Raw genomic sequence first — 14,839 nt, 5'->3', positions numbered from 1 at the left:
ATTGATTCATAATGTCACAGATCAGCTCATTAGATCTGCTCATTTCAGCTAATGGGAGAATGGCTGAAACAGGGGAAAGTGAGTAACAGCTCGAAACCACAGTCCCCTCTCCCACTGCCATAATGATCCTTACAACGTACAGGAATTTTGGACAGTGTGACTTTGATGCTCAGATTAGCTCTGTCCTCATATTATAGGAAGGAGTGAAGCAGTGGGGACGGTGCAAAAAAGATTTACTGGAATGATGCCAGAATTGGAAAATATGTCAAATTCACAGATTTAACAGATTGAAATGTTTTTCTCTGGAAAAGAAAGTGAGGGATGACCTAACTAAGGCCTTTAAGATAATGAAATGGGTTGACGGGAGACAAGTGGAAGAGTTTTCCACTTGTAGATGGTTGAGAACAAATATACGTTAGTCATCAATAAATCTAATGCACAATTCATATGCAACTTCTTCATTCAGAGATAAAAGCAGAAAATCGTGGGAATACTCAGCACATCCAGGAGAATCTGTGAATTGAGAAATAGAGTAAAGTTTTCAAGTCTGCTCACTGATGCAGTGCAGTGCTGATGGAAAATCACTGCCCTGAAATTTAAGTACATCTTTCACTCTCCATAGACACTGCCAGATCTGCTGAAAATTCCAATATTTTGTTTTTTTTATTTCAGATTTACTGCACCACCTTTCTATAACTGTGGTTGAGAGCTCATTCTCAGAAGGGTTTGAGATCCCAGTGTGATCTGAAACTCATGTTGCAAAATCACACCATGAAATCACACCAGCTGAATGTGGAAATGGATTCACCTCGTTATTCCATTTGCTGACACAGCAGCACAGTCACACCTGTGGGAGACCATTCAGATACTTCATGTGTGCAAAGGGATTACTCACTGCCCACCTGCTAACACTCCAGTTTTAGAAGGTCAAAGGATTGGATTCACAATTGCTACATTCTAACTGACAAGACAGTTTCAGTAGTCATAGCATGGGAAGAAAAATCACTTGTCCGCGCCACTGCTGAGACTCCAGTGAGTTCAGATGTAACTGTCAGGGTTTGTTCTGGTGTTAGTTATACCCAGGACAGAACTATGGTGGAGGGACCGTGCACTACGGTTGCCATATCAATTGATTTAATAATTTTATGTATTGTCCCTATGGCGCCAATTATCATCGGACCATAAAACATAATTATCTTATCAGAAAAGGCCTGTCAATGGCGGTACGTTTACCCAGCATTCAGTGGGGAGCAGAATGTTCCTTGTCCTCACGACAGGCGGTCCTTGCGCAGGCGCAGTAGCTGGCAGTGACTGGTACATGCGCATTGCGATCACTGACTGGAGCATGCGCAGCACCCTCTGTACCTGGAGCTGGTGGAAGACGCTGAGAAATGGCGAACACAGGCGAGTAAAAGGAGCCGGTGAGTGGAGGAGGGATGGAGGCGGCGGAATGGGCGGGGAGACTTCATGAAGACCCTGTGAAGGTCTTAAATCTTGAATAAGAAGCTACCGGTCCTGCGGTTACACCGAATGGAGAGGGGACAATTCTGACCCGCGTCTCCTCTCGGAGACAGGCCCGAGTTAACACCTTTTGATGATCTGCTTCTATCACTGCTTGTTTGTCCCTACAACCACACCCCCACCCCCCCACCTCTCTCTCTCTATCTCTCCGCCCCCCACACACACACCTTAAACCAGCTTATATTTCACCCCTATATAAAAACAAAAAAACTGCGGATGCTGGAAATCCAAAACAAAAACAGAATTACCTGGAAAAACTCAGCGGGTCTGGCAGCATCGGTGGAGAAGAAAAGAGTTGACGTTTCGAGTCCTCATGACCCTTCGACAGAACTAGTCTGTTCGACTAGAAGTAGTTCTGTCGAAGGGTCATGAGGACTCGAAACGTCAACTCTTTTCTTCTCCGCCGATGCTGCCAGACCTGCTGAGTTTTTCCAGGTAATTCTGTTTTTGTTTTATATTTCACCCCTTCCTTGGATTCACCTAGTTGTCGAAGGGTCATGAGGACTCGAAACGTCAACTCTTTTCTTCTCCGCCGATGCTGCCAGACCTGCTGAGTTTTTCCAGGTAATTCTGTTTTTGTTTTGGATTTCCAGCATCCGCAGTTTTTTTGTTTTTATCTCTGTGTTTAATTGACTGCCACTGCTCTTCGAGAAATGCCGACCTCCTTGAAGAAGTTCTGTTCCTCTCTGCGACAAGATTTCCGTATCTCTGTTGTCTTGCTCACCTTCCTTGCTTTCCATTTCCCTCCTAGTGTTTGACAAGGTGTTTACTAAAACCCGCTTTCACAGCCATATCTCCTTTCTCAGTGACTGTCTCCGTCTCCGACTTACCCCACGTGGATTTCAACTGAAATTCCACCCCTCATGTTTTGAACCCACCTCCGGGACATAAAACGTTTCTCGGACTGCTGTTCCCGTCACATTCTGAAATCCACACTCAGTGCCATGCGCCGCCATATGAACACACTCGACCTCTCCCTCCAGCAGCACCGCCGTACCCTTTTTCAAAGCTGCGCGTGCCCCCAGTTTCATTTTATCCTTCGGCTCATCCGACGCCTCAACAAGAAACTTTTTCTCTTTCTCTCAAGTGCTAAGGAACGCAAGCTCCAACAACTCATCGACACCAACACCCATCTAGGACTCTCCACCCCTGCCTGTCCCTCCGTCCCCACCCTTTCTTCCAATCCCAACCCCACCCGTGTATTCTCTATACCCCCTGACCTTCCCCTCTCCAATGCTGAACGTTCAGTGCTCAGCAAAGGACTTAGTTTCATACCCTTACGCCCTCACCTCAATGAATTTCGGGCTCGGCATGATACTGAACTCTTCTTCCACCGTCTTCGTCTCTGGGCTCACTTCTTTGGGCAGGAGTCCTCTCCCAGTTCAACGGATCCTTTTACCCATCTCCAATATTCTCCCTCCACCTGGACCCCTCCCTCTGGATTCTTACCTTCTCTCGATCTTTTCATTGAGAACTGTCGGCGCGACATTAGTCGTCTCAATTTCTCTGCTCCGCTCACCCATTCTAACCTGTCTCTCTCTGAACTTACTGCATTCCATTCTCTCAGGTCCAACCCTGACATTGTCATCAAACCCGCTGACAAGGGTGGTGCTGTTGTCTGGCGCACTGACCTCTACCTCGCGGAGGCTGAGCGTCAACTCGCAGACACTTCCTCCTACCTCTCCCTGGACCATGACCCCACCACTGAACATCAAGCCATTGTTTCCAGGACTGTCACTGACCTCATCTCCCCTGGGGATCTCCCTCCCACAGCTTCCAACCTGATAGTCACCCAACCTCGGATGGCCCGCTTCTATCTCCTACCCAAAATCCACAAACTGAACTGCCCCAGTAGACCGATCGTCTCAGCTTGCTCCTGCCCCACAGAACTCATTTCTCGTTATCTTGACTCCCTTCTCTCTCCCCTTGTCCAGTCCCTTCCCACCTACATCCGTGATTCCTCTGACACCTTAGATCACATCAACAATTTCCAGTTCCCTGGCCCCAACCGCTTCCTCTTCACCATGGACGTCCAATCCCTCTACACCTCCATCCCCCACCAGGATGGTCTGAGGGCCCTTAGCTTCTTCCTCGAACAGAGGCCCGAACAATCCCCATCCACCACTACTCTCCTCCGTCTGGCTGAACTTGTTCTCACACTGAACAATTTCTCCTTCAACTCCTCTCACTTCCTCCAAATAAAAGGTGTGGCTATGGGTACCCACATGGGCCCCAGCTATGCCTGTCTCTTTATGGGGTATGTGGAGCATTCCTTGTTGCAGTCCTACTCCGGCCCCCTTCCACAACTCTTTCTCCAGTACATCGATGATTACTTCGGTGCCGCTTCATGGTCTCGTCGGGACTTGGAAAAATTTATTAATTTTGCTTCCAATCTCCACCCCTCCATCATTTTCACGTGGTCCATCTCTGACACTTCCCTTCCCTTCCTTGACCTCTCTGTCTCAATCTCTGGTGATAGACTGTCCACCAATATCCATTACAAACCCACCGACTCCCACAGCTATCTCGACTACAGCTCCTCACACCCCGCTTCCTGTAAGGACTCCATCCCATTCTCTCAGTTCCTTCGCCTCCGTCGCATCTGTTCCGATGATGCTACATTCAAAAACAGTTCCTCTGACATGTCCTCCTTCTTCCTTAACCGAGGTTTTCCACCCACGGTCGTTGACAGGGCCCTCAACCGTGTCCAGCCCATCTCCCGCGCATCCACCCTCACGCCTTCTCCTCCCTCCCAGAAACATGATAGGGTCCCCCTTGTCCTCACTTATCACCCCACCAGCCTCCGCATTCAAAGGATCATCCTCCGCCATTTCCGCCAACTCCAGCATGATGCCACCACCAAACACATCTTCCCTTCACCCCCCTTATCGGCATTCCGTAGGGATCGGTCCCTCCGGGACACCCTGGTTCACTCCTCCATCACTCCCTACTCCTCAACCCCCCCCATGGCACCACCCCATGCCCACGCAAAAGATGCAACACCTGCCCCTTCACTTCCTCTCTCCTCACCGTCCAAGGACCCAAACACTCCTTTCAAGTGAAGCAGCATTTCACTTGCATTTCCCCCAACTTAGTCTACTGCATTCGTTGCTCCCAATGTGGTCTCCTCTACATTGGAGAGACCAAACGTAAACTGGGCGACCGCTTTGCAGAACACCTGCGGTCTGTCCGCAAGAATGACCCAAACCTCCCTGTCGCTTGCCATTTTAACACTCCACCCTGCTCTCTTGCCCACATGTCTGTCCTTGGCTTGCTGCATTGTTCCAGTGAAGCCCAACGCAAACTGGAGGAACAACACCTCATCTTCCGACTAGGGACTTTACAGCCTTCCGGACTGAATATTGAATTCAACAACTTTAGGTCGTGAGCTCCCTCCCCCATCCCCACCCCCTTTCTGTTTCCCCCTTCCTTTTTTTTCCAATAAATTATAAAGATTTTCCTTTTCCCACTTATTTCCATTATTTAAAAAAAAATTTAATAAAAAACCCCCACTAGAGCTATACATTGAGTGCCCTACCATCCATTCTTAATTAGCACATTCGTTTAGATAATATCACCAACTTTAACACCTATGTGTTCTATTGTACTATTGTCGTTGACATCTTTTGATGATCTGCTTCTATCACTGCTTGTTTGTCCCTACAACCACACCCCCCCCCCTCCACCTCTCTGTCTCTCTATCTCTCCGCCCCCCACACACACACCTTAAACCAGCTTATATTTCAACTCTTTCTTGGACTCGAACTCAAGTTCTGTCGAAGGGTCATGAGGACTCGAAACGTCAACTCTTTTCTTCTCCGCCGATGCTGCCAGACCTGCTGAGTTTTTCCAGGTAATTCTGTTTTTGTTTTGGCTCCTTTTACTGGCCTGTGTTCCCCATTTCTCAGCATCTTCCACCAGCTCCAGGTACAGATGGTACTGCGCATGCTCCTTCAGTGATCGCAATGTGCATATACCAGTCACAGGCAGCTACTGCGCCTGCGCGGGGAATCGCCTGTCGTGAGAATAGAGCACATTCTGGCCCCACTGAATGCTGGGTAAACGTACCGCCATTGAAAAGCCTTTTCTGCTAAGATAATTATGTTTTATGATCCGATGATGATTGGCGCCATAGGGCCAATATATAAAATTATTAAGTCAATTGATATGGCAACCATAGTGCACGGTCCCTCCACCATAGTTCTGTCCTGGGTGTAATTAACACCAGAACAAACCCTGACAGTTAGATCTGAACTCACTGGAGTCTCAGCAGCGGCGCGGACAAGTGATTTTTCTTCCCATACTCTGACTACTGAAACTCTGTCTTGTCAGTTAGAATGTAGCAATTGTGGATCCAATCCTTTGACCTTCTAAAACTGGAGTGTTAGCAGGTGGGCAGTGAGTAATCCCTTTGCACACATGAAGTATCTGAATGGTCTCCCACAGGTGTGACTGTGCTGCTGTGTCAGCAAATGGAATAACGAGGTGAATCCATTTCCACATTCAGCTGGTGTGATTTCATGGTGTGATTTTGCAACATGAGTTTCAGCTCACACTGGGATCTCAAACCCTTCTGAGAATGAGCTCTACATTCTCAACCACAGTTAGAGAAAGGTGGTGCTGTAAATCTGAAATAAAAAAAAACAAAATATTGGAATTTTCAGCAGATCTGGCAGTGTCTGTGGAGAGTGAAAGATGTATTTAAATTTCAGGGCTGTGACTTTCCATCAGAACTGCACTGCATCAGTGAGCAGACTTGAAAACTTAACTCTATTTCTCAATTCACAGATTCTCCTGGATGTGCTGAGTATTTCCACGATTTTCTGCTTTTATCTCTGATTGAAGAAGTTGCATATGAATTGTGCATTAGATTTATTGATGACTAACGTATATTCATTCTCAACCATCTACAAATGGAAAACTCTTCCACTTGTCTACCCTGTCAACCCCTTTCATTATCTTAAAGGCCTTAGTCAGGTCATCCCTCACTTTCTTTTCCAGAGAAAAACATTTCAATCTATTAAATCTCTGTGAATTTGACATATTTTCCAATTCTGGCATCATTCCAGTAAATCTTTTTTGCACCATCCCCAGTGCTTCGCTCCTTCCTATAATATGGGGACAGAGCTAATCTGAGCATCAAAGTCACATTGTCCCAAATTCCTGTATGTTGTAAGGATCATTATGGCAGTGGGAGAGGGGACTGTGGTTTCGAGCTGTTATTCACCATCCCCTGTTTCAGCCATTCTCCCATTAGCTGAAAATAAGATTAGATGAAATGAGCAGATCTAATGAGCTGATCTGTGACATTATGAATCAATTACAAAGTTGTCTCTCAGCCTTACAGTGAAGCGGAGGGTATTTTTCATTCTAAATTTGCTAATTATACCATTAAGAATACCTGTCAGAGAATGACTAGATTTCAGCATGAGACCAGTGTAAAGCTCATTTAACATGATTACCAAGCAGTGAAGAGTTGAATTTGTAATTCACATGCACCTTGTTTGTGAATTTCCCAGATTAATAGTTGCACTGAGTCTGTTGTTCTCCATCTTGATATGTTCAAGATGGAAATCCATAAATATTTGGGCACTAAGGGATATGGTGATAGGATGGGAAAGTGGAGTTGAGCTGGAAGAACATTTAATGGTGGAGCAGGCTCAAGGGGCCTTTTGGTCCAACCCTGCTCCTATTTCTTGTGTTCTTATGAAAATCACTGTGAATCATTTCCATTCAAGCACAGCAGATGCAGCAGCACCCAATCACCTCCTCCCTTCCCACATTCCAGGGCCCCAAACACTTTCCAAGGGGCACAGTGATTTACTTGTACTTCTTGCTATTCAGTATTGTCTATTCACTGACCACAGTGCAGTCTTCTCTACATTGAGGAGATTAAATCCCAATTGGGTAACTGCTTTGTGGAACATCGCCTTTCACTCTCCAAGTGTGACCCTGAGGTTCTGGTCATTTACCAGTTTAATCTCCACCCACTCCCACTCTGACCTCGGCCTCCTGCCCTGTTCCAATGAAGCTCAATGGAAGCTGGAGGAACAGCAGCCCATCTTTCATTGGACACTTTACATCCTTCTGGACTCAACATTCATTTTGGCAATTTCAGATCATAACCACTGCTCCCATTTTGTCTGACAGTAGGTGCTGGTAATGGTTCTACTTTTACCATTTATCCCTCCTCTGGGCCTGTGTTGTTTCTCCACTTGTCCCATTAGTTTATTTCCTTGTCTCATTATCACCCAATGCTGCCTTGCACCATCATCCCCTTTGTCATTTAATCACGAGTTCAGGCTCGGACAAGGGGGATCTTTAGAGACAGTTTGTCCCGGTGGGCTAGTGGAAGGGAGGGAAGCAGCAGAGGCAGCTGATCAGATTGTCTCAATCTTAGTGACAAAGAAGCTCCATGAGCTCCTCGCACTTGTTGCTGGAGGTGAGGATGGAGGAGACAGAGGAGAGGGAGAGCCCTTCAAAAGGAACTAACTTGTGCTAGAAATATCAAAACGACTCAACTGTTCATCGCAAAGCTGATTTATTCCAATTTTATACAGAATCTGTAACTGGGCTGGAGTTTATTAACATCAAAAAGGAACTAACGTGTTAAAAATAGTAAAAAGGTTCAACACATTGTGTTTAACACAATGCTTATTTATTTGACTTTTATCTAAGTGGGCTGGAGTTTATTAGTCTCTACAGAAACACACTATAATGAACATACTTCAGTCCTGAATGTTATTAAGACCAAAATCCCATCACGACAGTTACTTGTGAACTTGCTGGTGTCTTAGCCGGTGGGATGACTGACTGAATCTCTTCCCACATTCGGAGCAGGGAAATGGCCTCTCTCCAGTGTGAACTCTCTGGTGCAGCAGCAGGTTGGATGACTGACTGAATCCCTTCCCACATTCGGAGCAGGTAAATGGCCTCTCTCCAGTGTGAACTCTCTGGTGTCTTAGCCAGTAGGATAACTGACTGAATCCCTTCCCACATTTGGAGCAGGTAAATGGCCTCTCTCCAGTGTGAACTCTCTGGTGTCTCAGCAGGTTGGATGACTGACTGAATCCCTTCCCACATTCGGTGCAGGTAAATGGCTTCTCTCCAGTGTGAGCTCTCTGGTGCCTTAGCCGGTGGGATGACTGACTGAATCCCTTCCCACATTCGGAGCAGGTAAATGGCCTCTCTCCAGTGTGAGCTCTCTGATGCCTTAGACGGTGGGATGACTGACTGAATCCCTTCCCACATTCGGAGCAGGTAAATGGCCTCTCTCCAGTGTGAACTCTCTGGTGCAGCAGAAGGCTGGATGACTGAATGAATCCCTTCCCACACCGGGAACAGGTGAACGGTCTCTCTCCAGTGTGGACTCGCTGGTGTGCGATGAGTTGACATGATCGTCTGAACCCAGTCCCACAGTGAGAGCACCTGAACAGTCTCTCATCAGTGTGAACACGTTGATGGGACTTTAGTTCCACAGAACTTTTGAAGCACGTCTCACACTGTGGGCATTTAAAAGGTCTCTCATCTGTGTTAACTCGCTGGTGTCCCATGAGGTTGGCCAATTGAGTGAATCCCTTCCCATGCTCAGAGCAAGTGAATGGTCTCTCCCCAGTGTGGGTGCACCAATGAGTTCCCAGTTCCAATGGGGATTTGAATCTCTTCCCACAGTCCCCACATTTCCATGGTTTCTCTCCGTTGTGACTGCATTTATGCTCCGTCAGGTCAGATGATCGGCTGAAGCCTCGTCCACACACAGAACACGTGTACGGTTTCTCCCCACTGTGAACGGTGCTTTTTCCTTCCATGTTCAAAATCTGAAGATACTCAGTTTAAGATAAATTAGGCGACTCCATCAGATCCTGATGTGATGTTTGGTTTCAGTTTCCCGACTGCAAATCCTCCCCTTCTAATACCCTGTGAATTGATTTAAAACAGAAAAAGGGGAGTGAGAGAGAACCCACAAAAACACAAAGGCAGGTTGTGAAATTGAGCTGAATGAATCTGGGAATTTGTGGGGACGGCACTAGGAAAAAGTGACCATGAAAACTGCTGGATCGTGATAAAAACCCAACTGGTTCACAAATGTCCATAAGGGGAGGGAACCTGCCACCTGGTCTGGACCAACACAAGACTCTGGCCTCCATAAGAACATACGAAATAGGAAGAAGAGAGGTCCTAACACTCCACCATTCAATACGATCATGGCTGATCTTGAGCTTCAACTCTGCTTTCCCACCCACTCCCCATATTCCTCGACTCCCTGAGAGACCAAAAATCTCTCATCTCAGCCTGAAATATATTCAATGATGGAGCATCCACAACTCGCTGGGCTGGAGAATTCAATATGACAGAGAGTGAAAAAGAGAGAGAGAGGAGTGGGAGAGACAGAGAGAGGAGGTTACTAAACAAAGCACAGGATGTCAGTAAACAGAATTCAAGTGCATGGGATTGGGGTAATATCCTGTTATAGATTGAGAATTGGTGAACAGACAGAAAATAGAGAGTGGGAATAAATGTCTCATTCTCAGGATGACAGGCTGTTATTTGTGGGATACTGCAAGGATCAGTGCTTGGCCCACAGCCATTCACAAACTATACAAATGATTTGAAGGCACTCATTGAAGCAGCACCTAAATTTTCACATTCTCATCCTTGTTTTCCTCCATGGTTGTGATCATTCCTATCTCTGTAACCTCCTCCAGCCTCACAATCCCCCCGAGATATCTGCTCTTCTCGAATTCGAGAATTACTGATTTTAATAATTCCATCACTGGTTGCCATTCTGTCAGTTTCCAAGACTCTAGAATTCCCTCCCTAAACCTCTCCGCCTCTCTACCTCATTTGCATCCTTTAAGATACTCCTTCAGACCGACCTCTTTGACCAAATTATTGGCCACCTGCCTGAGTATCTCCTTGGTTTCTAACATTTCTGTGAAGTGTCTTGGTAAACTATATAACAATAAATGTGTGATATAAACACAAATTGTGTTGTTGATTTGGAGATATATCAATGTCCCTTCCTCATCGCTGGGTGAATAACCTGTAGCTCCTTACCTAACAGCATTATGCAAGCACCTTCACCACATGGACTTAATTAGTAATGGGTTGAAATGTTATGGGGAGAGGGAGGGAAATTGGAGTTGAGGTCAAAATGAGATCAGCCATGATTATAATGAATGACAGGGCAGGCTCGAGGGGCTGAATTGCCCACTCCTGCTCCTAGTTCTTATGTTCAAGTATCTATGGACATGCACACCAAGAGTCTGTACTTCCTCGGGTCCTACCATTCATCATGTACTCCCTTGCCTAGTTAGTCCTCCCAATTTGCATCACCTCGCTTTTTGGGATTAAATTCCATTTTCCACTGTTCTGCCCATCTGACCAGCCCGTCTATATCGTCCTGTTGTCTAAGGGTTTCCTCCTCACTATTTACCACACTAATGATTTTTTTGTGTTACCTGTGAACTTACTGATCATACCTCCTACATTCATGTCTGCATCATTAATGTCCACTAAAAACAACAAGGGACCCAGCACCGAACCCTGCAGTACACCACTGGACACAGGCTTCCAGTCACAAAAACAACCTTTGACCATCACCCTCTGCCTCCTGACACTGAGCTAATTCTGGATTCAATTTGCCAAATTGCCCTGGATCACATGGGCTCTTACCTTCTGGACCTGTCTCCCATGCCAGACCTTGTCAAAAGCCTTAGAGAATTCCATGTGGACTACATCAATTGAACTACCCTCATCTACACACCTCGTCACCTCCTCGAAAAATTCAATCAAATTTGTTAGACATGATCTCTCACTGACAAAGCCATGCTGACTATCCTTGATTAAGTCTTGCCTCTCCACGTGGGGATTAATTCTGTCCCTCAGAATGTTTCCAAAAGTTTCCCTACCATTGATGTTGGACTCACTGGCCTATTAGCTCCCTGGTTTATCCCTACCATTCTTCTTTAATAATGGTACCACATTAGCTGTCCTCCAGTCCTCTGGTACTTCTCCTGTGACCAGAGAGGATTTGAAAATTAATGTCAGGGGCCCTGCAATCTCCTCCCTTGCCTCCCACAGCAACTGGGATACATCTCATCTGGGCCTGGGGATTAATACACTTTTAAGGCCCAATAAAACCGCTAATACCTCCCTCTCAATACTCATTTGTTCAAGTATATCACAGTCCCACTCCATGATTTCTATACCTACATCGTCCTTCTGTATAGTTAATACAGATGCAAAGTACTCATTTAAAACCTCACCTACATCTTCCAGCTCCTCACAGTTTGCCATTTTGGTCCTGATGGGCCCTAATCTTTCCCTGGTTATCCTCTTGCCCTGAATATACTTATAAAATGCCTTTGGATTTTAACTTATTTCACCCAGCTGTGTTTTTCATGCCCCCTCTTCACCTCCCTAATTTCTTTTTTAAGTAACCCCCTGCACTTTCTCTACCCATCAAGGGCTCCTGCTGTTTTGAGCCCTCGGTATGTACCATAAGCTTCCCTTTTTTCCCCCTTATCTAATCCTGTCAATTCCTCAACATCCTGGTTTCTCTGGACTTGTTGGTCCTTTGTGGGAAAATGTTGGCCCTGCACACTATTTCCTTTTTGAATGACTCCCACTGCTCTGATGTTGATTTTCCTACAGGTAGCTGCTCCCAGTCCACTCTGGCCAGGTCCTGTCTTATCATATTGAAATTGGCCTTCCCCCAATTCAAAACCCTTATTTTCAATCCATCTTCGTCCTTTTCCATAACTACTTAAATCTTACTGAGTTATGGTCATTATCACTGAACTGCTCCCCCACTGACACTTCTACAACTTGCCCGGCTTTGTTCTCTAAAAGAAGGTCCAGCACCTCTCTTGTAGGACTTTCTATGTGCTGGCTTAAAAATCTCTCCTGGATACATTTGAAGAATTCAGCCCCCTCAAAGTCTTTCACACTTTGTCTATCCCAGTTAATATTGGGGAAGTTGAAATCCCCGACTATTATTACCCCTATTATTTTGACACTTCTGAGATTTGCCTACATATCTGCCCTTCTATCTCTCCCTGACTGTTTGGCGGTCTATAGTATGCTCCCAACAATGTGATTGCCCCCTTTTTATTTTTAATTTCTACCTATACGGCCTGATTTAAGGAACCTTCTAAGATACCATCCCTCCTTACTGCAGTAATTGATTCCTTGATCAATATTGTGACACCACCATCTCTTTTACAACCTCCGCCCCCTTCCTGTCTCACCTGAAGATTCTATACCTCGGAATATTGAGCTGCCAGTCCTGCCCCTCCCTCAGCCATGTCTCCGTGATAGCAATGATATCATATCCCCATGTGTTAATCAGCATCTGCAACTCATCTGCCTTACTCACAACACTCCTTACATTAAAATAAATGTCACCCAGCCTTGCCATGTTGCCTTGTGCCTTAACTTGACTATGTACACCCTGCCTTCCAGACTGACTTGTTTTTTCTTATATACTTGTATGTACATCACCTCCTACTATACCTCCACTCAGTATCCCATCCCTATGCCAAATTAGTTTAAGAGCCCACCGACAGCAGTAGCAAATCTCCCCGCAAGGTTCCCCACACCTTTTAAAGGACTTCTCACACTTAAATTAAAAGGTCTCTTGTCAGTGTGAATGTGCTGGTGTCCCAGCAGGTGGGATAATGTCCTGAACCTCTTACCACATTGAGCAGCTGAACAACCTCTCCAGCGTGAGTTCAATGTGTTTCAGCAGGTCAATCCAAAGAGACAAATATTTCTCTTGGTTTGAGTTTGCTGTGTGTAAATCCTCCCCTCCTAACCACCTGTAAAAGGAGTTTCCAAACACTCGGTGTAAACTCGGCTCTGGGAGTTTCTAATCCGGGTTTGCGAATCCTCCCAGTCCACCCTCCGGCTCCATTCCTCTCCTGCACTCAGCCCTTTCTCACCCGCTGGACTTTAAATTCCACCGCAACAAAAACAAAAATACCTGGAAAAACTCAGCAGATCTGTCAGCATCTGTGGAGAGGAACACAGTTAACGTTTCGAGTCCATTTAACCCATCAACAGAACTAAGTAAAAATAGAAGAGGGGAAATATAAGCTGGTTTAATGGGGGGGACAGGTAGAGCTGGATAGAGGGCCAGTGATAGGTGGAGATAACCAAAAGATGTCACAGACAAAAGGACAAAGAGGTGTTGAAGGTGGTGATATTATCTAAGGAATGTGCTAATTAGAGTAGAAAGCAGGACGAGCAAGGTACAGATAGCCCTAGTGGGGGTGGGGTGGGGTGAAGGTACAGATAGCCCTAGTGGGGGTGGGGTGGGGTGAAGGTACAGATAGCCCTAGTGGGGGTGGGGTGGGGTGGGGTGAAGGTACAGATAGCCCTAGTGGGGGTGGGGTGGGGTGAAGGTACAGATAGCCCTAGTGGGGTGGGGTGGGGTGAAGGTACAGATAGCCCTAGTAGGGGGTGGGGGTGGGGTGAAGGTACAGATAGCCCTAGTAGGGGTGGGGTGGGGTGAAGGTACAGATAGCCCTAGTAGGGGTGGGGTGGGGTGAAGGTACAGGTAGCCCTAGTAGGGGTGGGGTGGGGCGAAGGTGCAGGTAGCCCTAGTGGGGGTGGGGTGGGGTGAAGGTACAGATAGCCATATTGGGACTGGGGTGGGATTGAAGGTACAGATAGCCCGAGTGGGGCTGGGGTGGGATTGAAGGTACAGATAGACCTAGTGGGGCTGGGGTGGGATTGAAGGTACAGATAGCCCTAGTGGGGCTGGGGTGGAACTGAAGGTACAGATAGCCCTAGTGGGGCTGGGGTGGGATTGAAGGTACAGATAGCCCTAGTGGGGCTGGGGTGGGATTGAAGGTACAGATAGCCCTAGTGGGGCTGGGGTGGGATTGAAGATACAGATAGCCCTAGTGGGGCTAGGGTGGGGTGAAGGTACAGATAGCCCTAGTGGGGCTGGGGTGGGGTGAAGGTACAGATAGCCCTAGTGGGGCTGGGGTGGAATTGAAGGTACAGATAGCCCTAGTGGGGCTGGGGTGGGATTGAAGGTACAGATAGCCCTAGTGGGGCTGGGGTGGGATTGAAGGTACAGATAGCCCTAGTGGGGCTAGGGTGGGGTGAAGGTACAGATAGCCCTAGTGGGGCTGGGGTGGGGTGAAGGTACAGATCGCCCTAGTGGGGCTGGGGTGGGGTGAAGGTACAGATAGCCCTAGTGGGGCTGGGGTGGGTTGAAGGTACAGATAGCCCTAGTGGGGCTGGGGTGGGGGCAAGGTACAGATAGCCCTAGTGGGGCTGGGGTGGGGGCGAAGGTACAGATAGC

The 14,839-nt window shown here is 46.9% G+C and overlaps 1 protein-coding gene across 1 annotated transcript; it reads right to left on the bottom strand.

Annotated features, from left to right (window-relative positions):
- Positions 1-8,086: 8,086 nt before the first annotated feature.
- LOC121273434 (zinc finger protein 239-like) lies at positions 8,087-9,396 on the bottom strand. Its single transcript, XM_041180616.1, has one exon. The coding sequence runs from the start codon at positions 9,327-9,329 to the stop codon at positions 8,292-8,294; it is 1,038 nt and encodes a 345-aa protein (XP_041036550.1). The 5' UTR covers positions 9,330-9,396; the 3' UTR covers positions 8,087-8,291.
- Positions 9,397-14,839: the final 5,443 nt, after the last annotated feature.

The sequence above is a fragment of the Carcharodon carcharias genome (assembly GCF_017639515.1).
Source record: "Carcharodon carcharias isolate sCarCar2 chromosome 21 unlocalized genomic scaffold, sCarCar2.pri SUPER_21_unloc_1, whole genome shotgun sequence".
NCBI lineage: Eukaryota > Metazoa > Chordata > Chondrichthyes > Lamniformes > Lamnidae > Carcharodon > Carcharodon carcharias.
Note: the sequence above shows the minus strand (reverse complement) of the source record. Positions and strands in the feature narration are given on the sequence as shown.